Genomic DNA, 27,485 nt, shown 5'->3' with positions numbered 1-27,485 from the left:
GGGTAGGTGGCTCTTGGCTGGCTCTCCCCTGTGTCTGGAGGTCAGCTGGCCATGAGCTGATCCAGGCAGCCCTTTGGCTAGGATGACTCACCTGTGCTCCAGGAGTGCCCTGTCCTCCAGCAGGTTAGCTCAGGCTGTTCTCATGGCGCTGGGCAGGGGTCCAAGAGAGTGAGCAGGAGTGCTCAGGGCCCCTTGGGACCAAGACTTGAAACTGGCAACATCACCTCTGCTGTAATCAGTTGGTCACAGCAAGTCCAAGGCTGAGCCCTGACTCACGGGGTGGGGAAATGGCATCCACTTCTTGATGGGAGAAACTTCCGTATCTGTACCGAGAGTGTGGATACGGGGAAGGGGAGAGGTGGCGGTTATTTTCACAGTCATTTTTACCGTACTGCCTAAAGGGGCTGTTCGGAGCATTTGATGAAGTGGGATACAGAAATGCGTAATGTGTATTAGGCATTCCACATATAGTAGCAGCCATCATATTTTTTTGTCCCATAATATTTCACTTATTTCTGATGATCAGAGTAAAACATGTTTTCTATTTAAAAACTGGAAAGTGCGTATAAGTGTCAAGAAGCAGAAAACACAATCTCTTGTAGCCCCACCACCCAGAGGCAACCACTGTTACCACTGTCCTGTCTGTATCTTACACCAGCCATTTTTCCATATATGGTCTTCTCTACAGATTTCCCATCCATCTGTACACACGAGTTTATAGTCTTTTTCCTCATAGCATTATGTTATTCACTTTTCCTCACTCCATTCACAGCTCTTAGTAAGGATGCATGTTTGCGGTTATGTCTGATGCTGTCTGAACTCTCTTTTGGCCATCTGAGTTATTTCCATGTTTATGGTGTTATAAACAGCGCTGTGATGAACATCTTTGAGCATAGCATTATCTGGATATTTCTGGTTACTTTTATATGCCAACTCTTATTATCCATAGTTTTTTTGCTCCATCCAGCACCGAGCACTCAGCCCAGCGCTTATTAGGTACTCAGTAAATATTAGAAAAGTTTGCCCTGAATTATCAGTTCCTGATAAAGCTCTCACCATGATTGCTGACCACCCTGAGGATGAACAGTATTAGGATGTTATTGGGATGCTGGTCTGTATCCTTTCTTCTCACACAAAGGCTAAGGGGTGATGATAAAAAACAAAAAGAACCCAACTAAAAATGGGCAAAGGAGTTGAATAGATATTTCTCCAAAGAAAATATACAGATGGTCCATAAACACACGAAAAGATGTTCCGCATCACTAGTTCAGGGAAATGCAAATCAAAACCACATTGAGATACCATTTCACACCCACTAGACTAAAAAGAGTAAGAAGTGTTGGGGAGGATGTAGAGAAGCTGGAACCCTTGTGCACAATAAAAATGGTGCAGCTGCTGTGGAATACAGTATGGTGTTTTCTCAAAAAATTAAAAATAGAACTATCATTTGATCCAGCAATTCCACTTCTGGTATCTACCCAGAAGAATTTCAGGCAAGGTCTCGAAGAGATATTTGTATGCCTATGTTCACAGCAGTATCGTTTGTAATAGCCAAAAGGTAGAAGCAACCCGAGTGTCCATCAGTGGATGAATGGATAAAGAAATGTGATCTCTTCACACAAGGGGCTATTATTCAACCATAAAAAGGAAGGAAATTCTGACACATGCTACGACTGGATGAACCTTGAGGACATTGTGCTAAGTGTGCGATAATCCAGTCACAAAAGGACAAATCCTGTACGATTCTCTTCATACGAGGTATTTGTAGGAGTCAGATTCATAGACACAGAAATAGGGAGAGGGAAATGGGGAGTTGGTGTTTAATGGGTGCAGAGTTTCAGTTTTGCAAGGTAAGAAACGTTTTGGAGATGGATGGTGGTGACAGTTACACAACAGTGTGAATGTACTTCACACCAATGAACTGTGCACTTAAAAATGATTTAAATGTTAAATTTTATGCCATATCTACTCTTACCACGATTAAAAAATAATAATAAAAAATGGCCTTGGGGCTTCCCTGGTGGTGCAGTGGTTAAGAGTCCGCCTGCCGATGCAGGGGACACGGGTTCGTGCCCTGGTCCGGGAAGATCCCACATGCCGCGGAGCGGCTGGGCCCGTGAGCCATGGCCGCTGAGCCTGCGCGTCCGGAGCCTGTGCTCTGCAGTGGGAGAGGCCACAACAGTGAGAGGCCCGCGTACCACATAAAAAAAAAAAAATGGCCAAGGTGTGACGATGGAAGTCCTCACTTTTCTTTGCTCCTTCAGAAGTTTCTTCCCCTTCAGCTCATGGAAGGAGCTAATGCTGAACTTCTGTGACTCTCTAGGAAGATGTCCCTGTGCAGTTTGAGCTCCCGGAGCCATCCCTGGGGACCACGGTGGCTGCTGTGGACCAGAGTCCTTCGCAGGTAACACGGCCTCTCAGGTGTCGCACGGCCCTTTTAGAGATCCTGGCAGATTTGAGCCTTTGAGCTACTAGATCTCAAAACTGCCTGCACCTAGCATGACCCAGGGATCGTTAAAAACACCGACGCCTGGGACCCACTCCCTGATTCTGCGTTGATTGGTCTGGGGGGTGTGGCCTGGGCAAAGAATATTTAAATCCCATCAGGTTGAGAACCTGAGTCTGCGTCTTAGAACGCACCCACACCTGGACTGTGGTCTGAGCTGAGGGGAGTCCAGGGCCGGTGCCCAGTGGTCTCCAGCCCTGTCACCTGGAAAGTTCGGGTGTCCAGAGGAAGGTGCTGTGCCCAGCAGAGACTGGGACCGTAGGGGCCCCTGGGGGATGGAGAGCGGGGGCGATGGTGGATCCAGGCCCTTGAGCTTCTTGGAGGCAGACAGGCTTTAGTTTGGGGGAGACCTGAGTCGTTATCTCCCTTTCCCCAGCCCCAGAACCCACCGTGCTGACCCCAGATCTGCACCTATGCTCAACCAGAGCTGCCCTCGGCCATTGCGCATCTTGGTGTGAGAGTGCTTGGGCCATGGAACTTGCTGGGCTCCGGTCCGATCTTGGTGACCTTGGGCACGTCACTTAACCTCTCCAAGCCTCAGCTTCCTCATCACCCAAGTGGGAACGATAGATGGTGTCCCCTGGGTTGTCGTGAACGCCTGTGGTATCTGGCACGTAAAGCCCCTGCAGGGTGTGTGGCATACAGTAGGTGTCCCGCAGGTTGCGTCTCTCCTGCACTTGGACACCTTGTTCTGGTCCCTTGGCTTCTCTGGGCTCGCAGCAGGCTGTGCCTGCCCCTGCAAAGCGCTCTCAGTCTGTGCGCCCAGCCGGCCCCTCACACCTGCTGCTACTTCCTGCTGGCACCTCTCGGCTGGTTCCCCGTCCCCGTCCTGCTTCCTCACCTGGGAGGGGCAGGCCTGAAGGGACCACCCGGGCAGTGCAAGGAGGGGAAGGACCATGGCATCCCTGGGCCCCCTGGGCAGTGGCTGGAACAGCTGCCTTCTGGGGATGGGTTGACTGTAAGTTTCAACCCCAGCAAATAAGGCCAAGGTGAAGATTCAGGATACCTGGGATCCAGGTCCACTTCTGCCCCTGGGCCTCTCCATGTGACCCTGGACGTGTCCCTTCCCCTCTCTGGACCCCTGTCAGCGGGGTGTGGACTAATATTCCTGAATTAGGGTGACCAGCTGTGCTGATTTGTCAGGGACTTTGCTGGCCTCAGCACTGAAATCCTTACGTCCTGGGAAGCCCCTGGCCCCAGGCGCACTGGGACCGTTGGCCATCATATGCATCACATTCCCACTTTAACCACTTGGCACCATTTTCAGATGTGTCAGCCCGCTGTGGGCCCTCAGATGAGTCCCGCAGAGTCTCCAGGCCTCTTTCAGTTTCCCGTATGCAAAGCTTCAGGGTCGCCTGGATGGTCTCTGACGCTGGGAGCTAGATTTAGAATTCCGCGTCTGTGCCCCTGAACCAACTTCATCTTCTCTAAGACATGCTTTGGGAACTTTTTTTTTCTCCTCAAGATTTTAGTTTAAAAAAGTACGAAGACTTCTAAGAGGAAGTGATGCAGATGGGATTAATCCTTTCATGTTTGGCTGTGCACGAATAGACCAGCTGCCTGTGTGGAGCCAGAGATGTGTAGTTTATAGAGTGCTTGCCCTTATTAAACCCTCACGACAGCCCTCGGAGGAAAGTATTACCACTCTCCATCTTGCAAAAGAGGAAAAATGAGGCTCAGAGAGGTGCAGTTACGTTGCCCAAGGTCACCCTGGAAATGAAGACAGGCAGGATCTGGACCCCTTGTAACCAAGAGGCTGTTAGTTTTGTGGCTTCGACACTGAGAGTCTTGCAGTGAGTGGGAGTGTGGGGTGTAGGGAGTGTGGATCTAGGCCTGTGATGCCTGGGAGGCAGGTGCCCCCGACTCCCACGGGTGGGAAGGGAAACCCAGGCCTGGCCTCCGTCAGGGGATCAGGACTCCTCAGTGTATCCTGATCTGCCAGGTCCGCTTGCCAGCCGGAGGAGGTGCTGAGGACGCCAGGGGCCTCTTCTGTCTCCTGGATGAGGAGGTCCGGGTGGAGGGCTCCGGGGACAGCGTGGTGCTCGAGCGCCTCTGTGCCACCTTTGAGAAGAAAGGCGCTGAAGGTGAGGGAGCGAGTCGGGGTGGGGTGCTGAGTCCAGCCTGGGGTTGAATCTGTCTTTGTCAACGCCCCGACGAGGCCTGCACGGCAGGGTGGGGAGTCTGAGTGCAGGAACGTCTGTGCGTGTGCCTGGGTGTGCTTTCGTTCATCTGTGTGTTCATTTGTTCACGTATTCCTCAAGTGTCCTGAGCAGCTACCGTGTGCTGGGTACCATTCTATATGGCAACAAATGCACTGATGGGCTCCGTGTCCTTGCTGGGGGGAGTCGGGGACAGGGGGAGATGACAGGCTAACACATAAGCATGTGTGTGGCCGCTGAGCCTGAGATGGCAGGCTGGGGTTTGGTGGTGGGCAGCAGGCAGACCTCATTTCTCTGGGAGCCGGGGGCCCTCGGGGGGCTGGTGTGCAGGTAAATCTGACAGAGGGCAGGGAGCGCAGTACAGGACAAGGCAGGAGATGTCATCTGGGCTCAGACCTCAAGCCCTTGCAGGCCTCACAGAAAACGTTGGTCTTAACCCAAGAGCAATGAGAAGCCATGAAGGATTCTAGGCAGTGGCGGGTATGGTCAGATTCATGTTCTAGGAAGTTCACCCAGACTGCAGCGTGGAGACACGATAGGAAGGAGGCCAGGGAGGTGAGAGCGGAGCTGCCTGCCCCGGGGAGGTGGGCGGACTATGGAGGTACCGAGCAGGCAGCGTCCCCAGCACTGGGTGATGGGCTGGATTGGCAGGAGGAAAAGTGTGAGGCGAGATGGACACTTCGAGCTGGGACAGCGAAGTCAGAGACCACAGGGTTTGGCACGTGTCAGCCTCAAGTTCAAGTCCGGCTATTCGTACTTTCACCAACGTGGCACCGAACAAATCTCATGTAGTCTCGAGCAATGGGGTTGGAGCTCGCCCTGGCCTCCCTTTCACCAGAACTTCCACTGCTGTGATTGGGTGAGAGGATGTACCTGAGGAGCTTCGTCATCAGCGGCCAGGTGTGACGTCATTGATGAGGCCGAGGCTGTTGATGCGACGAAGAAGATCACCCCTGTGGATGCACGAGCTGGAGGAATGCTGTCCGCACTCCACGGGGGGCCCGTGCTCTGAGCTCTGTGCAGCATCTGGTAGAATTCTCTCACGTATTGGGAGATCGATATTCTTACCCCCCAGGATGAGGAAAGTGAGCTCCAGAGAGAGGCTTGCAGAGACGCTTGTCTGAGATCACGCAGAGGGTGAGTGTCAGAAGGCAGGTTCAACACAAGCCTTGTCTGGATCTAAATCTCTGTGAGCCCCCCTCACCTGGGCAGCCCCAGGCATGTAAGAAGACAAATACACTCTGAGGTCTTTTAGGTCCTAAGCGACATGGTGGTCAGGATGTGGGGTCATTCATTCACTGTTTCATTCAACAGATATTTCAGGAGCACCTAAAATGTGGTGGCCACTGCCCTAGGCCAGGAAATACATCTGTGAACAAAACAAAAATCTTCACCCCAAGGGACTGATATTCTAGCAGAGGAGATGTATGATAAAGCAAAAAAAAAAAAATCTGTAAGATGTTGAGGACCACAGTTCTGGTTTAGATCACTAAAGGAATGAGGGTTGGCAGTGAAAATGGCCAGGGATTCAGCCCTGGGACGTCGCAAGGTCAAGGGGCCAGGGACAAAGCTTGTGTCCAGCAAAAGTGGCCGGGGAGGAGTGGCCGGGGCTGGAGGAGGGGAGTGGGAGGATGTGGCACTCTGGAAGCCGCAGGAGGAGGGACGGACCAACAGAGTTGAATGCTCCTGAAAGGTCGAGTGAGGCATGGCTGAGGAGTTGCACTGACTTAGCCTGTGTGGAGGTCACTGACCACCAAGACAGGTACGACTCCAATGGGAGCGTTGCGGGTGACCATCTGACTGGAGTGGCTTATGAGAAATTGGGAGGAAGAGTTGGAGAAAGACATGTGACAGCTCTCAGTGCCGCTGGGCTGGGGCCTCTGTCCGGGATACACCACCAGCACTCCTGCGCTGGATTTGCTGACAGCAGCAGAAACAGCAGTACCACCTGCTGGCTCCAGCCACTCTCCCTGGACCGTGCCCAGAGCGTTATTACCCCGATGGCTCCCGGAGAGCTTGGGTCTGCGGCGACTTGCCCAGGGCCGACTCCTCCCCCAGGCAAGAGGGGCAGTGCCTGGGGCCCGTGGTACTCTTAGCGGCCCGTGAAAGTCTTTTGATTTCTGTTAAAAGTAGAAGAAAAGGGGCTTCCCTGGTGACGCAGTGGTTGAGAGTCCGCCTGCCGATGCAGGGGACACGGGTTCGTGCCCCGGTCCGGGAGGATCCCACATGCCGCGGAGCGGCTGGGCCCGTGAGCCATGGCCGCTGAGCCTGCGCGTCCGGAGCCCGTGCTCCGCAACAGGAGAGGCCACAACAGTGAGAGGCCCGCGTACCGCAAAAAAAAAAAAAAAAAGAAAAAATGAATGTTTAGGTTAAGTACATGTTATGGACTGAATTGTATTCCCCCCACAAAAAAATTTACATATTGAATTCCTAACCCCTAGCACCCCGGAATGTGACTTTATATAGATACAGGGTCTTCAAAGAGGTAGTAACGGTTAAATAAGGTCATTGAGGTGGGTCCTAATTTCATATGACTGGTCCTCAGGAGAAGAGACTAGGACACAGACATGCACAGAGGAAAGATGCAGGGAGAAGGCAGCCATCTCCAAGCCAAGGAGAGAGGCCTCAATGAAACCAGCCCTGCTGACGACCCCTTGATCTTGGGCTTCCAGCCTCCAGCCTCCAGAAGTGTGGGAAAATTAACTTCTGTTGTTTAAGCCACCCAGTCTGTGGTACTTTGTTATGGCAGCTGTAGTAAGCTAATATAATACACTTATATATTACTAATATTAATCTATTTGCTTTTATATCAACAGTCGTGAAATGTAATTTGTGTGTATGTATATGTATTTGTATACACACATGTATACACACACACAATACATATCTCTCTATATCTATATCTATATATATGGAAATAGAGCAAGGAAGGGGCTCATGAAAGCAAAGTGCCCGGGGCCTGGGGCAGTCATAGCGCAGCCCTGGACTGCCTCCGCCGGGGGTGCGGAGGGGGCCCTAGTGCTCCATGTGATGCTGCCAGCGGTCATCTCTGTTCCTGAAGGTCACCTCTGTTTTCTGAGGTACGTCCGCCTCTGCCAGCCAGCGAACGGGGATGGAGGGGCAGATGAAACTGCCATTTGTGGAGCCCTTAGTCTGAGCTGGGCATTGTGTGCTCCACTACGCCCCACCTCCCGGGGGCATCTGGGGCCTTGGAGAAGCCATGTGGCTGACCGGGGCCCCATAGGCACAGAGAACGGAGCTGGCGCTGCGCCCGGGAGGCCTCACTCAGAGAGCCAGCCAGAGCCCTGACCCTTCTCCAGGTTATGAAAGGAGCCTCTGTCTGCAGGAAATGTCTCCAGGGTTCTGGAATGGTTTTTATTTTTCCGGGGGACGGTAGACCCACAGGAAGCCGGGAGGCAGATCTGTTAAAAGCCCACCCAGGCTTTGGACCCCAGAGACCTGGGTTGGACCCCTGCTCCACTAGTTAGTTGCAATGCGTGTGAGTTCTGGGAAATCGCCTCCCTCTCCCGTCTGTAAGATGGTGATAACCCTGGGGGTCGGTGTGAGCACGGAGGAGCTTGTGTGCGCCTAGAAGCGTTTGTACATGCTCCCTCAGCTCCCTGCGCGAGGGCTGTCCTCAGAGGCCTCCCCGACCCCTGTCTGTAGCTGTCCCCTCTTCAGCCACGTTGTCCCATCACAAGACGCCCTGCTTGTTTCCTTCAGGGCCCCTTTTGGGCTCTGGGATGTTTGGTGACCCGTTTGCTTGCTTCTCGTCAATCCCCCAACCACCCAGTATGCCCCAAGGGTGCGGGGTGCCCCTGTCTTGTTCTCTGCTGTCTCCCCAGTGCCTGGAGCATAGCAGGGCCCCCGTTGATACCTGCCATCTTCTCTTCCCCACCCCTCGCTTGCTCTGCTCCAGTCACACTGGTGATCCAGAATCGAATGAAATGGAGTTCTCGAATGGAATGTTTTCGTCCTGATGTTTCAGCTAAAGACACAGAGAGTAGGGTCAGAAGTGGAAAGTGTCGTGTAGGGTGTGGCTGGGGCAGGGCCCTCGGCCCCTGTCCTTTCCCTGCGAGGCCTGACCATGCCGGTCCCGGACACCCCGAGCAGGATGCTGCAAGGCTCTCGGTTCCCAGGGGAGAGATCTTGTCTGGACCGACTGAGATAGACACATTAACTCAGACATTTCAGTATTAAAAATATATATGTATATTTTGCCTCTAGGGCTTTCTGATTAGCTCTTATCATCGTCCCAACGTTTAATGGGAACGTTCACTCAAGCAGAACACGTGGGGCTTTCTGGCTGACCCAGCTCGCTGTATGTTGTCTCTCACCTAAGGTGCATGCTGGGCGCCAGTGACGCTTACATCACAGACCAGAGCGAGGACTGAGTGATGGAGGGTGGCCAGGGCTTAGCACACATGAGCAGCCTTTCTTCACTCTGGGCCTCCTCCCCCTCCCCAGATGCCCTTGGGGTCATCATTCGAAGCAAACTCTGTGCTAGCTGCTGGACATCATGCTGAATGGACATGACCCCTGCCCTCACATTGCTTCCGGTCCAGGGCAGGGAGGCAGCCTTGCAAACAGACACCTGCAGTGTTGCAGGGAGTCGGGGACGTATGTCCCAGGGCCGAGTGTCTGCTCTGTCCCTTGCTCTTCTCTCTCTCATTCTTTAATCTTTTGGCTGCACTGCGTGCCATGTGGGATCATAGTTCCCCAACCAGGGATTGAACCCGGGTCCCTTGCATTGGAAGCACGGAGTCTTAGCCACTGGACTGCCAGGGAAGTCCCTTGCTCTTCTCTCAATGGAAGGGCAGGGACTGCACGGCTCTGAAGGGCTCATGGGTCACTCTTGACGCAGTGATACTTCACTTAACCAGAAGTGTGCCTTTCTGGTAACTTTAATGATCCAGAACGTAGAGGAGGTCCAGGAAGTGAGCACAAAGGATTTCCAGGCAGCCAAACAGACGGCAGAATCCATGCCCCTTACTTAGCAGAACCTGAAGACTCTGGGACTTTGTTTATTTTGTGCAGAGTTCTAAGAAATGCAGGTCCTTCGTTTCTTAGCTCAGTGAAGTGTAGAGGAAGCAAACTAAGATTTAAGGGAGGCAGTCGAGATCCTGGATACATGTTGGCCCATTGACAATCACGGGATGAGAAAATGTAGGAAGATCATTCAGAGTAGATACGAGAACCGAGATGATACTACACCTTCTGATAGTAATTGGTCTGGAGCCATTACTCAGCCTGAGAGCATCACTGCAATGAGAGTGATATGAAAAATGATCAGGAATTCATTCATCCATGCATCCATCCATCCATTCATTCATTCATTCCACAAGCACTTCCAGACTCCAGTCATGTGCCAGCCATGATGCTGGGCTCTGGGGATGTGAAGGCCAACCTTTTGTGATTCCAGAACATCAGCAAAGGTTTCAATGCAGGAAATGGCAGCGACGACCACTAAGTGCTGCTTCCTGAGTGACTGCTCTGGCGCCCCACCAAAGTACTCCACACCCCTTATCTCCTTCAGACCTTATGCCGCCCTGGGAGACATGTATTATCTAATCCACATTTTGGAGAGGAGGAGACTGAGGCTCTGAAATGTAGGTGGCTTGGCCCCTGTCCCACTGTGATAAATGGTCAAGTCAGGATTGGAACACAGGTCTTCTCAACTCCAAGTCCATTTGTTTCTCCCGCTCTGTCCCTTGGAACCAGGTGTCTGCCAGCATCTCCCAAGAATATGCTGTGCATTTATTTGGTAGCTGGTATTCAAGACAATTTCAGGTGGTACACACACACATTTTCAAATTATTTAATAATTGCGTATTTATTTCCACAAATATTAGAAAATAAATATGGCTGGCACACCAAATCTGCAGTATAATGCTTCTGTATAAATACATTTTACCGGTAAAAATGTGAGTCGATTGAAAGAAAACATTAAGTAAATAATAGCCCAGGTGATAACATGGATATGGTAAAAATCATGGAGATTGTGTGTGCTGATGGTAGTTGGGAAAAACAGGTATCCTGGGTTTAAGAAAGCAAGGAGGAACAGAATCGAGGTTGGATGTAATGCCCATAAATGCACAAAGCAGGGGAAATATGGGTGCCCAGAACTGGTAGCTTCAGCTAGGTTGGAACATATTAAAATGGGAAAAGCGTGTTCTCAGTGATGCCAAGTGATGACAGAGTGTCCCCACCAGGTCCCAAGACTCATGCCCTGTATCTGCTTTCAGGGACCTCTGCCCTCCGGACCTGTGAGCAGCCCCTGCAGTGCGAGATTGCCCACCAGCTGGGACACGACCCCGTGCGCTATGACCTCACGGGCTGGCTCCACAGGGCCAAGCCTAATCTTTCGGCCCTGGACGCCCCCCAAATCCTGCAGCAGTCGAAGAGGTGAGCCTGGCCAGGGCTTGGGACGGGCTGGGGCATTCGAGGTGCTGGGGCCGTGAAGTCACAGCAACGCAGTGATGGAGAGCAGTACAGGAACCCCTCCCTAATGTCGCAAAGACCCGGACTCAAATAGGAGCAGTTCAGTGTCTCCCAGGGCCAGCCTGAGTCCAGCTGAGGAGAAAAGCTGGCCTTCTGGGGAAGTGGAACAAAAGCTAGGAAGCTGTGACTTCTTATTTTGGCTTCTGGCCTTTCATCAAGTATCTGGTAGATGATGTGACTGGAAGGACTTCTATGGACATCTTCAAACTAGGGGGTCGTAAAACCAAAGTGATAATGTTTTGTAGCATTAAAAAAAGCTCACTGCATTTCTTGACTGCTCTGCTCAGAAGTGCTAGCAGAGGGCTGCTTTGACTTCAAAGAGCTATTGGGAAATGCTTGTTGTGTGTGTGTGTGTGTGTGTGTGTGTGTGTGTGTGTGCGCGCGTGCGTGCGTGTGTGCGTGTGTGCACGCGCGCGAGTGAAGCTCAGACCGCAACATTTACTAACCGCCTGCTATGCACCTGGCATCAGGGTGAATGCTTTATAAGCATTTTTAAAATTCTTACAACAACTGTATCCCTGGGCCCATTTTATAGATGAGAAAATTGAGGCCCCAGGAGGCCAAGTGGTTCGCCTTTGATCACATAGCAAAAGAAAAAAGTGGCAGAGCCGGGATACGATTTGGGTCTAGGTGGTCAGAGTTGTTTGGAAAGCCTGTGTCTGGGGGGGCTCAGGGGCGCACAGCTCCTGGAGAGAGATCAAGTCAGGGGATGGGGCAGAAGGAAGGGTAAAGAGCACATGGAGGGCTGTGTGGGGAGCCAGCAGACCTGGGTCAAGTCCCATCCCTGCCCCGTGTCACCTGGGTGACTGTGGGCAGTCCCTTTCCCTCCTCTGGGTTTCTCGCTTTTTCCATCATGACATAAGGGTTTGTCGGGCAAGGCCATGTTGCACAGCTCTGGAGTCAGGCAAATGTACAAATGCTGCTTTTCCCTTTTTCAAACTGCGTGAGCTGGGTCACAGTTTCACAATCTGAGAAATGGGAATGATGCCGCCAAGCTTACACGTGTGCTGTCAGGCTTTGGTGATGTAACGTAACAGATGGCCTGTTAAGGAGCCTGGTTCATAGCTGGCCCTCAGCACACGCCTTGTGGCCTTGTAAATTTCCCTTCTGCTCTAAAATCCCATGGCTCACGCTGAGTGAGGGGTGTAGGGTTAGGGAAGGGCGGCACACCTTGGTTGATCAGATGGCCTGGTGAGTGGGGGACGTTCTGGGGAAAAGGAGCAGCGTGTGCTTGGAGGTGAGAGAGCACGGCAGGTTGGAGGTAAATCCCAGCAGGGTGTCTTGCAGGCTTGAGAGCCAAGCGTTGGTGATTTTGAGAGCAAACGGTGCTTTTTCTTAGCATGCGGTTCTGCAGCCAAGGTCGCTGATGCACCAGGACTGCTGGTGTCGCTTTCTCATTCCTGGGCCCATCTAGTCTCTCAGGTGGGGCTTCCCAGGAGGTTCTCATGCCCACTCAGCTTTCGCTTTATATATACGGAGTGGAGGTCCAAAGAGGACACGTGACTGCCCAAGGCACAAAGTGAATTGGAGACCAGAAGTCAGGTCTCCCAACCCCACAGTTGGGGCAGTCCTCGTGCAGGGATCAGGGCTGTGGGCCCGACCTTCTCTCCCTGTACCAGGGCTTGGTGCCGACATCCTTCGCTCTCAGGGCTGCTGCTTCCAGGGGCTTCACGCCCCCCACTGCTCCCTCCCCAGATTTTTATTTCAGCGTGAGTGTATTCAAGCCATGTTAGGCTGTGCGCTCTGCCATGCAGCTAACCTCTCTCAGCACCCTTGGTGCAGCTGGCAAGACTCATTTCCTTAATATTGGACAGTCGGGTAGGCGTAGAGGCGGGTGGATAATGGGTCTTGAGGGCTGGGACCGGGGTGGGGCCCAGACTTGCAGGGAGCGATGGAAGGTGCCCGCAGGTGTCCACTGGAGGGGATGGGCTGGTGCAACCAGAGAGGCACGGGTCCTCCTCTGGGCCCCCGCTTCCTCCTAGGGCGCAGTAGGGTCTGCCTGGCGCTCAGGCTGTCTGTTCGACAACAAGCACAGTAAGCACCTGCTGTGTACTGGACCTGTTCTCGGGATAACCGAGATGATTTTGCCTCTAAGGAAGTGCAGGCGGGGTAGAATTCCTGCAGGTACATAGGTGACGGAAATGTCCAGTAGAAGGAAAGCTGCTCTGAGGTCAGGGGAGGGAGAGAGGCATGGAGGAAGGGGCTGACATTTGTCACCGAGCAAAGGCTTGTGTGGCAGAAGGGACCATGAACAGAGTAGGCAGTTAGGGTATGATTCGAGGGGAGGGTTCAGGAGGCAGATTAGCAGGAGGCAAGGGGGGTCCCCTTTGCTCCACCCTGTGAGCCCCCTGAAGCACCTCTCTCTTTCCCCTCCTACCTGCCAGGGAGGAGCTGAGGGGCCTGTTCCAGTCCCGGGCCAAGCTGTCCCCTGTGTGCCGGGCCGTGGCCGGCCTGGAGGGCACCTCCCAGCAGGCCCAGCAGAGGAGCAGCACGGTGAGGAGGACGTTTGCCAGCAGCTTGGCCGCGGTGAAGAGGAAGGCCCCGTGCTCCCAGATCAAGCTTCAGATGGTGAGTGGGGGCCCTGTCCCCGTGGAGTCGTGGCCTCACTGCCCGCCTCCAGGGTGGCTTACCCACCCACATCATCTCTGAGCTCCCCAGCGAGCCTGAAGGGGCGGGCAACGCCCACGTTTCACCAAGGAAGAGACCGAGGCTCAGGGAAGCAAAGAAATTTGGTGGAAAGTGATCCGTCCCAGTCTGAGGCCAAAGCCTCAGCTTCTCGGTTTAACTTAAGCCGCTTCAGGAAGTTTGCAGGAACCGCAGTTGCCCTCCTGACCAAGGTGACAAATGTCACGGCCAGACCAGCCCCGCCTGCCTTCCTCACCTCGCAGGCCTGCATCTTTACCTCTAGGCTCTCCGTAGGGGAGGCGGCAGGATCCAGCACTGGCTGTAAAGATGTCACCTGGACACCTTGATCCAAAAACAAGTGGTCAGGCTGAGTCAGGCTGAGCTCAGGAGGGTGGGATGTGGGAAGGATTGGTTTGAAGAAATGACTCATAGCATATTATACTGGAAAAGCCCACAGACCAGGTCCTGGGTTCTAGTCTTCCTTTTCGGCAAGTGGTCCACGCAGCCTTAGGCCACTCGCTTGTCCTCTCCATGTCCCAATTTCTCCATCTGTTATCATAAGGGTTGTTATAAAGGTCCTTTATTTCTCATTAGTACAAATCAGGCCATGGATAGGAGGTCCTTGGTGTAGGACATAGGGCCCCCACAGAGATGCCCAGGTCAGACTGCATATACATTTGGGGAATGTTCAGACCCCTGTCTGTCTCACCCTGGCCCTGACCACAGCCCCGTCTCCTCTCTGTCCTAGGATGCATTGATCAGCGTGATCAGACGGTCTCAGTTACACTTCATCCACTGCCTGGTGCCGAGCCCAGTGGTGGAGAGCAGAGGCGGGCAGGGGTCTCTGACTCCACCGCAGCCTGGTAGAGACAAGCCCGGGGCAGGCGGGTCCCTGCCCTTGGACATCCCGGCACTGAGGGTGCAGCTTGCAGGGTCCTACATCCTGGAGGCGCTGCGCCTGCACAGGGCAGGTAAGAGGCAGCCTGGGAGCGAGCACCTTGTCTCTGACTCCTGGGACACGCTCCTGGACCAGTGACAGCCGAGGGACAGGAGCATCAGCTGTGTGCCAGGAGCTTTCCATGCAGCATCCCGTCGAAACTGCCCAGCAGCCCTGTGAGGGGGGAACTATGATTACCCCATTTTACAGATGAAGAAACTGAGGCTCAGAGAGGAGAAGGGACTTGCTTAGGGTCACACAGCGGGATGCGGCAGAGCCTAGGTTTATGCGGAGGTCTCTTTGAGTCCAAAGCCCATCTTATTTCCTGACTTAGTTGTGAACTCCTGGAAGGCCACGGGTGTGTCTTACTCATCTTCCTTTCAACAACAAACATCTCAGGGGCATTTGCCTTGGAGTAGAGGGTAAAATTTCCACAACGATTAATATTTGGTCTTCAAGACATTCAGCCTGGTTTGGGAGATCCGTGTGGAAACAAGCTTGGTCCATGATGGGACCAGGGCATGTGTCACATGGGGATGCCCAGAGGAGGAAGCAGGGAGACTGGAAAGACCTCCTGGAGGAGATACCGTCTTATTTGAGTCTTGGAAAGAAGCAGGTAGCTCGCCTCTGGCTGGTGAGGGAGAGGAAGAGCTCGGCTGAGGCATCACCGTATGCAAAGGCAGGGAGGCATGGAGGAGCCTTGGGTTTCAGGGAGTCGGGTTCAGAATGAGTGGGGTTTGTGGGAGATGAGGGGCGGGTCCACCAGGAGACACAGCCCGTGAATGCTGTCTTTGGAACTTTGGCTTTCCCAGGTCCAGCTGAGGAGGTGATGGAGTGACAGGGGAATAAGGGGTTTCAGCCAAAGGAACGAAGTGTCAGGCCTGTATTCGAGAAAGCAAGCATGCACCAGGGTTCCCCCATTAGCTCATCTTATGAGTTGAGTTTGATCTGAAATTTTCCCATTCTCTTCTGCCTCTGAGACCCCATAGGCCACCCCTTGGATTCCCCTCCCAGCCAGGAACAGCTCAGGCGAAGTCAGCGGATGGGGCGGCAGGGCTGGCGGGGAGTCTGGGTGGGCACCCATTTGTTTAATATTCCTGTGGTCACTGACGCCTCAGCTTGTGGTCGCTGCCCCCGTGTCCTCCCACCGCGTTAATACGGAACCCTGGGCGTGAGGTAGTTGACGGAGAAGCCGGGAGCAGCTGGAAGCAAAGATGAGCCCCTTGCTCCCTTCAGCATCACATTGATTTTCCCACCGGTCCACGCAACCACAGGCACAAGAAGACAGATACTGTTGCACGGGAAGAGCGAGGTGGTCACAGCCCGTGGCTGATCGACTGTGCCCCGCCGGCCGGAGGCATCCTGGCCCGTGGGTTAGAGTCCCTGCGTGCAGGCATGGGTCAGCGTTCCCTTCCTCCCTGCGGGTCCGCCCTCTGCGTTCTCAGCGCCGCCCGACTTGGAGGGAGCTTCCAGCTCAGTGAAGGGTTGAAGTCTTGTGGTATAACTTCCCAAATTTCTGTCTCCCAGACCTGGTTCATTTCCTCATTGTTTTCTTGTTGTTTTTTTTAAATTAATTTATTTCTGGCTGCATTGGGTCTTCATTGCTGTGCAGGCTTTCTCTAGTTGTGGCGAGCGGGGGCTACTCTTCGTTGCGGTGCACGGGCTTCTCATTGCGGTGGCTTCTCTTGTTGTGGAGCACAGGCTCTAGGCACATGGGCTCTGTAGTTGTGGCGCACGGGCTTAGTTGCTCCGCGGCATGTGGGATCTTCCCGGACCAGGGCTCACCCCATGTACCCTGCATTGGCAGGTGGATTCTTAACCACTGCGCCACCAGGGGAGTCCTCCTCATTGTTTTCTGCTCTGAGTCACTTCTGTCTCACACCATACAAGCAGTATTTACAAGCATACAAAGATCCATACACATATGTCACATAGTTATGATTTGGAATCTGTGCACATGTAACGTGTGCGCGAGCAGATGTTGTTTTATTGTGCTTTGCTTTATCGCGCTTCACAGAGAGTGCACTTTTTTACAAATCAAAGGTTTGTGGTAACCCTGTGTCAAGCCAGTCTGTTGTCACCGCTTTTTCCTACAGCATTTGCTCACTTTGTGTCACATTTTGGTAATTCTTGCAATGTTTCCAACCCACCACCAGCAAAAATTTACAACTCGCTGAGGGCTGAGATGACGGTTACGTTTTTTAGTAATAAAGTATTTTTTTAAATTATTAATTTATTTTTATAAAAACACAGAATTATAGTGTATCAATTTACTTATTTAATTAATACCCTTTAGTAAAAATAATTATAAAATTCAACAGGAAAATACTAGTAATAAAGTATTTTTTAATTAAAGTATGTACATTGTTTTTTAGATGTAGTGGTATTGCATGCTTAATAGAATAGTCTAGGGACTTCCCTGGTGGTGCAGTGCGTAAAACTCCACGCTCCCAGTGCAGGGGGCCCGGGTTTGATCCTGGGTCAGGGAACTAGATCCTGCGCGCATGCCGCAACTAAGAGTTCGCATGCCACAACAAAGATCCCGTGTGCTGCAACTAAGACCCGGTGCAGCCAAAATAAATAGATAAATAAATATTAAAAAAAGATGAGTTTAACATTGAAAAAAAGGAATATGGTATAGTCTAAAGATAACTTTTATACGTACTGGGAAACCAGAAAGTTTTGGGGATGCTTTATTGCGATGTTTGATTTGCTGCAGTGGTCTGGAACTGAACCCGCAACATGTCAGGTGTGCCTGAATTCATACACACATGCACGCATGATGCATACATACATATGCTGTTTCTCAGGTACCTACGATGTGCTGGGCACTGCGGTTACGCACACTAATTGATGTTGTTCTCACAGAGCCCTTAGCACAATGCCTGGAGGAGAGTAAACGCTCAGCGAACGTTACATATGGGGCAGACTGGCGGGCACAGGTCGGACTCTGGAGCCAGTTGGCCTGGGCTTGACTGTGGCTGACACTGGCAGGTCCCTAGATCGTGCCTGCCTTTTATCTCCTGTGATAGCTCAGGTCTCAGAGAGCTGTCGAGTGGGTTGATGAATTAATAAGGGAATAACAGAAAAGTGCCTGGACCTGGGAAAGTGCTCAAAACACATCAGCCTCCTTTATTGGGTTAACCAGAAAGTTCTTTCGGGGTGGCACAGCAAAACCCGAGCGAACTTTTTGGCCAGCCCAATATTACAGTCATTATTGGATTTAATCCTCATCGTGACTGTGTGACAGGAGATCTTATTACTCTCATCTGACAAGTGAAGAACTTGAATCTCAAAAAAATAGGGTCATTTGTCGCTGGTCAGAGGGCTAATCAGGGCAGATGAGAGATACGAACCCAAGTAAGTCTGACTCAAAAGGACAGGCCTGTAACCTCCCAGCCCCCAGGTCTCTGTGCGGTCAGCATCCTTCCAACCTGGCCTGAAACCCTCCTCTTCCCCCCAGGAAGGCTTCATGGATTTGCCACATGTACCCACCATGACTCTTCCTCATGGTTCATTCATTTGGCTTATTGTAAAGTGAAGTCTCAAAATGGAGTGAGATTTCACCAGACCTTCTCCCATCCAGCCACTTGAGGGGTCTTTTTAAGGCAACTGAGGATCTACCACGCCCTTTGTATCCAGGATGAAGTCCAAGCTTCGAGGTCTGGAATTTGATGTCAGGTTCCTTGGGGACCCAGTCCCTGCTTGTCTTTCACCTCATCGTTGGTTACTCTCACTGGATTCGTTATCGTCTCTGTCTGGGTTTGGATCCCATCTGGGAGAGTTAGGGTTGACTTCACTTTGGGCTACGTGACTTGAACTCTCTGGGCCTCAATTTCCAATCTACATAATGGGTGTAATAATACAGTCCCCAGAGTGTCTGTAACACAAGGAAGTTGTTATCCTAGTGTCTTGCACACATAAAAGCTCAGTAACTGCTTTTGCGATGACTGTGAAACAGACCTTGTATCTTCCTGCCGTGGCTCCCTCTGCCTGGACTTCCTTCCACACCAAATCCGCTGGCACACTCTCACGGCCCTTCAAAGGCCGGCTCAGACGTCACCTTCTCTCAGGAGCTTTTCAGATGCCACTTCCCACACAGAAGGGTGCAGCTGTGTCCATCCTACATGTTAGATTTAACGTGTAGATACCATCTGATGCAGCATTTCCCACATGCGGTCTGTGGGGCGGTAAAAAGTATTAAACCAAAAAAAATTTTTTTTCCATGGTCCAGCAGGTTTGGAGAACTCTGGGTTAAGCGAAGCTAATCAGGGCAAATTCCCTGCAGAGGGTCTGGAGCCTTTGACGTCAGTGCTCACACAGATTGTGACCTTCGGAGAAGCAGATGAGGGGGCAGCTTTTTCGAACTTTCATTGGAGCCTTTTATAGGGTCCTTGTTCTGGGGAATGCAGTTGGGAAATGCTGATTGAACCCAATTTCTTAAATTAGCAAATGGGGAGACTGAGGCCCTAAGACGTGAGGGCACACAGTGAGTAGCAAGGCTGGGAGTGGACCCCTGGACCCCTGGGCTGGGCTTCTCACTTGGATTCTTTGTTCTTCTCCCCCCACCCCAGGCTACGCTGACCACATGGGGCTCACTCAGTTCCGCCGAAGATTTCAGGTGCTGGACCCTCTGCTCATGAAGAAGCTCAAGTCGGCCCCCGAGAGAGTGGATGAGAAGAAGGTATGTGGAGCCAGGCGATGGGGGTGGAGGCCCCAGTGCTTCTGTTCTGTAGGGATGGCCCCGGGGGCAGCTGGGGCAGCCGGGATCCGAGAGCTGGGCCTTGGGGGCTAAGGTGACGGTGGCATGAGCTTTGACTCAGACCCCTGCTCCAGACTTCGCCCGCTGCCATGTCACTTAGGACACTGCCTACCGCAGAATGGTCCTTCTGAAACCCTGCATGAGGAAGTGCAGGGAAAGAATTAGAGCCACGAAAAGAGCAAGTCCCAGCCAGGGGGGCTCCTAGCAAGATGAAAAGTCGTCATTCCCACCCATAGGAGTGTTCCCCTCGGCACCAGCACCCTGAGATATAGTCTATGAAAAGAGGACTCTGTGGTCCCAAACACCCCCCTCAGGGTCTTTGCACTAACTGTCCCCTCTGCCTGGAGCGCTTTTCTCCCCAGTCCTTGCCTGGCCAGTGTCATTGTCATCTTGCTATTCAGATCTTGGCTCAGATGCTCTTCTCCATCACATCATCTTGTTTTAATAGTTGCATAGCACTTATCCTTATCTGAAATTATACACAGATTGCCTGTGTGTTCTCTAGCTCACAGCAAGTGTTCGATAAATTTCCCGTTGGATGAATGAATGACTACATGTACCTAACCTTGTTATTTCTGCCCCTGGGTATCTCCTTTCTCCATCTCTACTGTAAACTTCTGGAGCCGGAAGTCTTCACCCCTAGTGCCAAAGCCTTGGTAAATGTTTCTATTGAGAATGGCCACCGGCTAATCAATGATAGAGCTCTTCAGAATTTGCAAAGCGCTAGTGCATCCTCACAACAGCCCTGCAAAACAAGAGCTGTTACATCTCTTTTATAAATGAGGAGACGTGGGCTCATGGAGATGGATGATTCCCGTGAGGCCACACAGCCGAGCATTCATGGGTTTTGTCCTTGAACCCAAATTTCTTGATTCCAGGGAGTGCCTTTGGGAAAGCCTGGGCTCCAGAGTCAAACAGACCTGCAGTTGACTCCCAGCTGGGGCTGTGTGAACTTAAACGAGTGAATCCATCTTTCTGCCTCAGTTTCCTCATCTGTAAAATAGGAACAACAATAATACCAACTCCAGCGGGGCATTTGGAGGATTGTATGTAATAGTGTAATTGATGTGCTTGACGTAGGGCCCGGCATGTAATAAGGGCTCATTATATATGAACTGCTGTCAGCAGCATCAGCACCACCATCATCATCTTTCAAGGCCAGAGTGATGGCAGCCAAGCCACACAGGCTGGATATTCACAACCGTGTTGAGACTCCCCTCCAAGTGAGTGTGCCCATGCATGCCTGAGCTCACTGAGTCTTGAGGCAAGAAGAGTGAAAAGAGTCACAATTCTTAAGTCCTCTCTGGGCTCGTTTCTGCAGCAAGGGCCAGGGCACAGGCCACCTCCTACAGACAAGGCGGCATTTCTCTGTGGCCCTCCCGAGTCACCGTGGGGAGGGGACCTCAGACCCAAGCTGGTGTGGAACAAGGCTATCCCTGCTGACCCATCTTGGAAACCATGAAACTCTGCCTGGCTGGGTGCCACCAGCCACTCTGTACCAAGCTTCATTGGGGTTCTTTATCCTAGGTCCCCCCCCCCCAGTCTTAATCTCCGTTCAGAGCATCTGGAATGGAACCATTGAAAGGGGCTTGGGCTCCTCTGCAGTTGAAAACAGCACAGAAGTGGGGCGTGGGGGAGCTGTCTGCGGGGGCAGTGGGGGTAGCATATGGAGGCATTTCTATTCTGGACGACTCAGCAGTTCTCTCTTGTAGCCAAACCGAAGCCACCTCCATACACTCGCTGGAGGCCTCGGAAAGTGGAAAATTACAAGTGGAATGGACTTGGGAGTTTTTGCTGCTTCTTATTCTCTTTTTATTTGCTCACAAATTTCATTTGCTGCAGCATAGGATTTTGGTAGCAACAAAAGGAAACGCCATCCTGCCTCTTATGAAAAAGCTGATAAATATTCATTTGCCAGGCAACATGATATGCCATGAATTATACATGAACACGTGCTCGGGTGGGCAAACTGTCAGCCTCTGTGTGCAAAGCATTTAAGACCTCAGGATTTAATAAGACAAGTTTGACAGCTAGAAAAGGTCAATATTATCATTAGACACTAGACAGCAGCAGAGGGAATTCATTGTCAGGGTGTGAAATGGGCCTCGGTGCATCCCTTGTGTGCCCAACACGCACGTGGTGCTCAAACAAGGCTCTTTCCCAGTGAAGTACTCTCATTTGGAGGGTCCCTGATGGATATGTTGTGCTCCCGAAACAAAAATAGTGTGTGCCTCTTACCACAGATGCACAGACCCTCATCACGAAATATCAGGCGTAATGTGAAAAGGTTACGGCCCTCAGTAGATAAAGCCTCCCTGCTCTGGGAATTATCCCCACTTTACAGCAGAGGCAGATGAGGCTGTCACCGCCCCCCCCCCCCCAGCTGGGCAGTGGGGCAGTGGTAGAGCTGGGATTTGAACTCAGGCTCTCAAATTCCTCACATAGGGCTTTTTACTGTTTATTGTGGTAAAATAGATATAACATAAAATTTACCATCTTAACCATTTTCAAGCATACTTAACCATTTTTAAGCATGGTGGCCTTAAGTACATTTGTATTGTTGTGAAGCCACCACTGCCATCCATCCATCCATGGACCCATCCATCCACCTCCAGAACTCTTCATTTTCCAAAACTGAGGCTGTCCTCATTAAACACTAACTCCCCATCCCCCGCCCCCCAACCAGCCCTTGGCAACCACCATTCTGCTTTCTGTCTCTATGAATTTGACTGCTCTAGGGACCTCATATAAGGGGAATTATCTAGTATTTGTCCTTTTTTTTTTTTGCGGTACACGGGACTCTCACTGTTGTGGCTTCTCCCGTTGCGGAGCACAGGCTCCGGGTGCGCAGGCTCAGCGACCATGGCTCACGGGCCCAGCCGCCCCTGGGTCATGTGGGATCTTCCCGGACCAGGGCACGAACCCATGTCCCCTGCATCGGCAGGCGGACTCTCAGCCACTGCGCCACCAGGGAAGCCCTAGTATTTGTCCTTTTGTAACTGGCTTATTGCACGCAGTGTGATGTCCTCAAGGTTCACCCATGTTGTAGCACATGTTGCAGCACATTCTTAAAAGAAGAATTTCTTTCTTTTAAGGCTGAATACTGTTCCATTGTGTTTATGTAGTACAGCATTTTGTTTATCCATCCTCTCTCAGTGGACACTTGGACTGCTTCCACCTTTTGGCTATTCTGAATGACCCTGCTATGAACACAGCGTACAAATATCTCTTTGAGACCCTGTTTTTGATTCTTTTGGGTATATACCCAAAGTGGAATTGCTGGATCATATGGTAATCCTATGTTTAATTTTTTGAGGAACCTCCAAACTGTTTTCCGTAATGGCTGCATCATTTTATATTCCCCCCAACGAGGGTTCCAGTTTCTCCACATCTTTGCCAACGTTTGTTATTTACTGGGTTTTCTGTTTGTTTTGCATTAGTTATCGTAATGGGTGGGAGGTGGTATCTCACTGTGGTTTTGACTTGCAGTCCTCTGATGGTCAGGGCTGGTGAGCATCTCTTCATGTTCATACAGGACTTCTGAACGGGAGCCTTTTGAAGACAGAGTATTTGGTGAAGTTTTGTATAGAATGTGCTATCTGTGATGTTAATTTAAAGTAATTATTATTGATCCCATCCAGCTGTAACCAGGTGCCTCCTTTGCACCAGGCCCTGTGCTAGCTGCCAGAGAGACAGGAATGAACAGAACACAGCTTCATGGGGAAGGAAGATGAAAATGAGTAATTTCCAGACAGAGGGATAGTTTTGGGATGCCCCAGGAAACACATCTAAAACTTCGGATTTTTGCAGCAGGGGTGAGGGTGGGACATTCAGGGAAGACACCTCAGAGCAGATGATGATTGAGTTGAGCTTTCTGGGACAATTTCGAGGAATCAAGTAAGAGAAAGTACAGGGCAAGCCACATCGGGAACAGCATGTACAGAGATCCGGAGTCACGAGGTTACGTGGCTAATCTAGTGTGGCTGGAGCATAAATGCTGCCAAGTGTCAAGAAAAGGGTCTGAGGTTGTTGGCAGGGGCCAGACCACAGTCACTGTTAGCAGAGATAGAGTCTGGGCTTTATCAGGTGGTCGGTGATGGTTGACCAAAAGGTTACCAGCAGGAGCACAGCTTTGAAGACCAGATCGTTACTATTTGAACTGGCTTAAGCAAAACTATGAAGGGAGTCAAGTCCACTCTGGCCATTCCTTGGCCCTCTATAGGGAGCAGTGTTCTCACGCTGACTTCCAGCCGTTGAGGATGCCCATCTCTTCTAGACACCCAGGCACCTGCTCCGGTCTCCAAAATGACCCTGTCTCCCCTCTCTAACCATCGTGGGTCCCATTCCTCTCTCCCAGGTTATCCCATCTGGTTAAGATTATGCCTTAACCCACACTGAAGCCCTCCCAGAGTGACCTCAGGCAGGTTCCTGGAAGAGCTCATTCGGTTCACCTTGGCGGTGTCCCAGATTCTGGTCCCTTCAGTCTCTCTGCTGCTGAGGCAGGAATCGCTAAGTCTCCCTGATCCCATGATAGGAAAGCCCTGGGCCCACCGTCTTCCCCTGAGTCTACAGTGATGATTGATTTTAGCCAACCAAATCTGTGTCCCTGGGGACTTGATCTGAACACACCTAAGGCATGCCAGTCTGTCTTCTCAAAGGCAGCCACTCTTCTTCTGTCTTAGACCCTGGTAGACACTCCCGATTTCCTCTGAATTTGTCTCAGAGTCCTTTTCTGCTGGGAAGAGGCCCCTGTGAGCCCGTGACTGGGGCAGAGGGGTGGGGGGAGGGAGAGAGGGAGCTGTCCGTTCTCATGATGCTAAACGATTTTTACAGGGCCTTCCATAGCCTTAGCCCTCTGGAATTTATTCATCATCCTTCTCTTTCTCACCTTGCTGTCCTCCTCCAGTTTGGGTCTACTGTTTTAATAACTCTACATGTTTTCCATTCTGTGTTAACCAACCCAATTATATAAATACGTGTGTGTGTTATTTATACGTTCGTCCATATAGTTTATGCTTTGTGCCAGACATTCTATTTACAGTCTTGAGCCTATAGAGTTAAAGAACAGAGATACAGTCCCCACCCTTATGGAATGATTTGATCAGTGTGTAAGTGAGAGTTTTCAGTGGTTAAAAGCACGTGGTTTAGAGTCAGACAGACTTGGGTTCACATCCTGGTATCTGCCATCTCTCTTTCCATTCATCCGTGCCCCATGATGCTTGATAGCTGTGCGACCAGGGACAACATGTGATAGGGCATAACAAAGTGCCTGACACATAGTAGGTGCCCAAACACATGGCAGCCGTTGGGTCATGGTGTGGGTTTCCTGGAGAAGGTGCTGTACTGACAGCAGCCAAACGGTGTACTAGGAGAGCATCTGTCTCCACAGACGTGGGTTCCCTGCAGCACACTACCTGCTGAGGATTGAGTTGGGGAAGCTCTTCCCAGCCATGGCTCTTTGTGGTTCCTGGAGTCTTCCGCTGCTTGTCTGGCATGTTCAGCTTAACGTGAGATGTCAGACTGTGTGCTTTTTATTGAACATTGGAGAGAAAGCTCTGTGCAAAATTCCAGGACACAAAAGGATTCTGCAGGTGGAGGCATGAATTGGGTTTCTCCCAGGTACATTGAAGGACTTGTAATTTGAGCCTAGAATGGTAAAGGTGAAGGGTGTGTCATCACTCCACAGTGCCAGAGGGGCTTATAACCTCAGAACCTCTACCAGTTATTAGTACTTATTGAAACTTAGCATGTGCCAGGCATGATATTAAGTACATTATGTGCATCGTAAGAGCTGCTTGGAAGTCTTTAAGTCCAGCATCCGAGCCCACAGAGGATTTCTGTTGACTGCTTTTTGCTTTTCTTGGGTATAGGTCACACTTTCCAGTTTCTTTGCGTGCCTCGTAATTTTTTGTTGAAAGCTGGCCATTTTCAATAATATAAAATTTCTTCTAAATTCTGCTCTTCTCCCAGTTACTTGGTAACTTATCTGAACTAGGGTTATGGAGTCTGGCTACCCCACGTTGTGAGACTGCTGCCATCTCTTTTCAGTTTGTTTCACTCTTGTTTTTATTATAAGTTGTGGTTTCTCAAGAGTTGCCCCTGTGTCAGCACAGCTTAGTGGTCAGGAGAGGTTGTGGTCAAACATTCTGAATCTGTGAAGCTCTTATCTAATCCTTACGGTACTCTGTGTGGGTTGGAAAATGGATTCGACATTCAGGCACTTACAGTGTGCCACAGATCTTACTTTCTGTGTGGCTCTTTCACGTGTTTTCTGCCTGTGCACGTGGCCTTATATTTAGGTAGGGTTATATACATGCCTAAGGCTCTCTCAGTCCCTCCCGTGCATGCATGTAGCCTTCCAGATTGCCAGGAGTCTATGGGAGGTTCTCAAGGCCCACTATGACTGTCCTATTCCCTATAGCTCCTTGTTATGGGACCTGGCTAGTCACTGGCCCATTGCTTGCCCCTCTCAGGGTAACAGTCTTAGGCTGGCTGTGCCATTGACTTTCTCCATTTGTTTGCTGCCAGGAGCACTACTGCTTCTGACAGTGTTCCTGGGTGTGGCATTTCCCCTTGCTTTGATCCTTGTAAGTGAACCCCTTCTGGCAGCAAAGTGGATCGTTTTCACAGCTTGCCTCGCCCTGGTAGGACCTCTGCAGTGACAGAGCTTAGTGGGGAGTGGAAGGGTCTTGGCCATGATTGCCATAAACTCCCACTCTTCTTAAAGGCCCAGTAGTTTCTCTTGAATAAATGTTTCTCAGTTTGCTGCATCCCCTTGCTCAATTTCCAGAGTATCAAAGTTGTCGTTTTTGAAAACTGTATCCATTTCTGTCATTGTTTTGCGGGGAGAGGATTTGTCAAGCTCCTTGTACTGACATTCTGGAAGTCTCACTCCTACACACTGCTTTCGTGGTCTCATTAAACCGCCCCCACATCCTTGTAGCATAGGCGTGACTACTCCTAGTCTCGAATAGGGCACCAAGAGGACCCGAGAGGAGGAGCGGCGTGCTCAGGGTCCCACAGCTAGCGAAAGCTGGAGCTGTCCTGGATCGCAGCATCCGAGGGCAGAGAACAGGCTGAGTTCTCTGATTCCCTGGGGTTGTGTCATGTGATGTTTGACAAGTCCTTTCATTGCACTCGACCTCACTTTCTTTCTCTATAAAATGGGCATAAAACTTCCTAAGATAGTCACAGAGGTTTGAAAATTAGATGAGTTATGGGTAAAGCACTCAGAGCAGTGCTCAGACCCCAAAACACAAGGGAAAACTCTTTTTTTGGAAGCAAAATGGCCAACATTTTACTCAGCCTTCCATGCCGAGAGGTTTTACCTCAACTGTCGGGACAATTCAGATGGGTTAGCTGATTGCATAAAGATGCGGAACAAGGAAGAAATTTCTTACAGTCACCTGGATTTTTGCCCTGTCATCCACCAACTGGCTGTTGGGCAGTGATTATATTAGGTAGAAACAAATGAAATCACTGGTATTTCACCTAAGCAAGTGACAATTTCATATGACTCAATCTAAGAGTAATATTAATGTTGATAATGAGAGCAGCTGAGTACAGAGTCACTGAGAAAGTCCTTTTCATGTACATATCCTCAGTTAATTGTCCCAGCCCCTGTACCGTCTAGGCAGGGAATGTTAGCATCATTTTGCAGGTGAGGAAAATGAGGGTCAGAAGCACAGTTCAGTGCCCGCAGCCACCTGTTCACTCTGTCACTTGGACCTAAGCGTCCTTATCTGTACAGTGAGGTCAACAGGACAGAATATCTCCGTGAGGCCTAATGTGCTTGGCTACACAGACTTCTAAAGGGCTCTAAGAAAGCAGGGAGACGGAGAAGAATCCCTGGATCTTGTGGGGCCGGTTGTGTGTTTTGGCCGTGTTTGGGGTACACCTGAGAAATGGAAGCTTAGTCCGCATTCTGCAGCACCACCGCCATCTTATCCAAGAGAGAGGCCGATAGGACCAGCTCCGGGACATCAGGACAGGCTC

General features: G+C 51.1%; 1 protein-coding gene across 1 annotated transcript in view; it reads left to right on the top strand.

Moving 5' to 3' along the window:
• The window catches only part of MYO18B (myosin XVIIIB), a 226,745-nt gene that overhangs the window by 50,015 nt on the left and 149,245 nt on the right, over positions 1 to 27,485 (top strand). The window contains exons 13-18 of the mRNA XM_027125285.1: positions 2,324 to 2,404; positions 4,449 to 4,590; positions 10,911 to 11,070; positions 13,551 to 13,734; positions 14,540 to 14,762; positions 19,303 to 19,412. Of these exons, the coding sequence (XP_026981086.1) occupies positions 2,324 to 2,404; positions 4,449 to 4,590; positions 10,911 to 11,070; positions 13,551 to 13,734; positions 14,540 to 14,762; positions 19,303 to 19,412 (900 nt within the window). The remainder of the gene's footprint in view (positions 1 to 2,323; positions 2,405 to 4,448; positions 4,591 to 10,910; positions 11,071 to 13,550; positions 13,735 to 14,539; positions 14,763 to 19,302; positions 19,413 to 27,485) is intronic.

Source organism: Aethalodelphis obliquidens, unplaced genomic scaffold (assembly GCF_003676395.1).
Source record: "Aethalodelphis obliquidens isolate GAN/ISIS:26980383/991018 unplaced genomic scaffold, ASM367639v1 scaffold28, whole genome shotgun sequence".
Lineage (NCBI taxonomy): Eukaryota > Metazoa > Chordata > Mammalia > Artiodactyla > Delphinidae > Aethalodelphis > Aethalodelphis obliquidens.
Note: the sequence above shows the minus strand (reverse complement) of the source record. Positions and strands in the feature narration are given on the sequence as shown.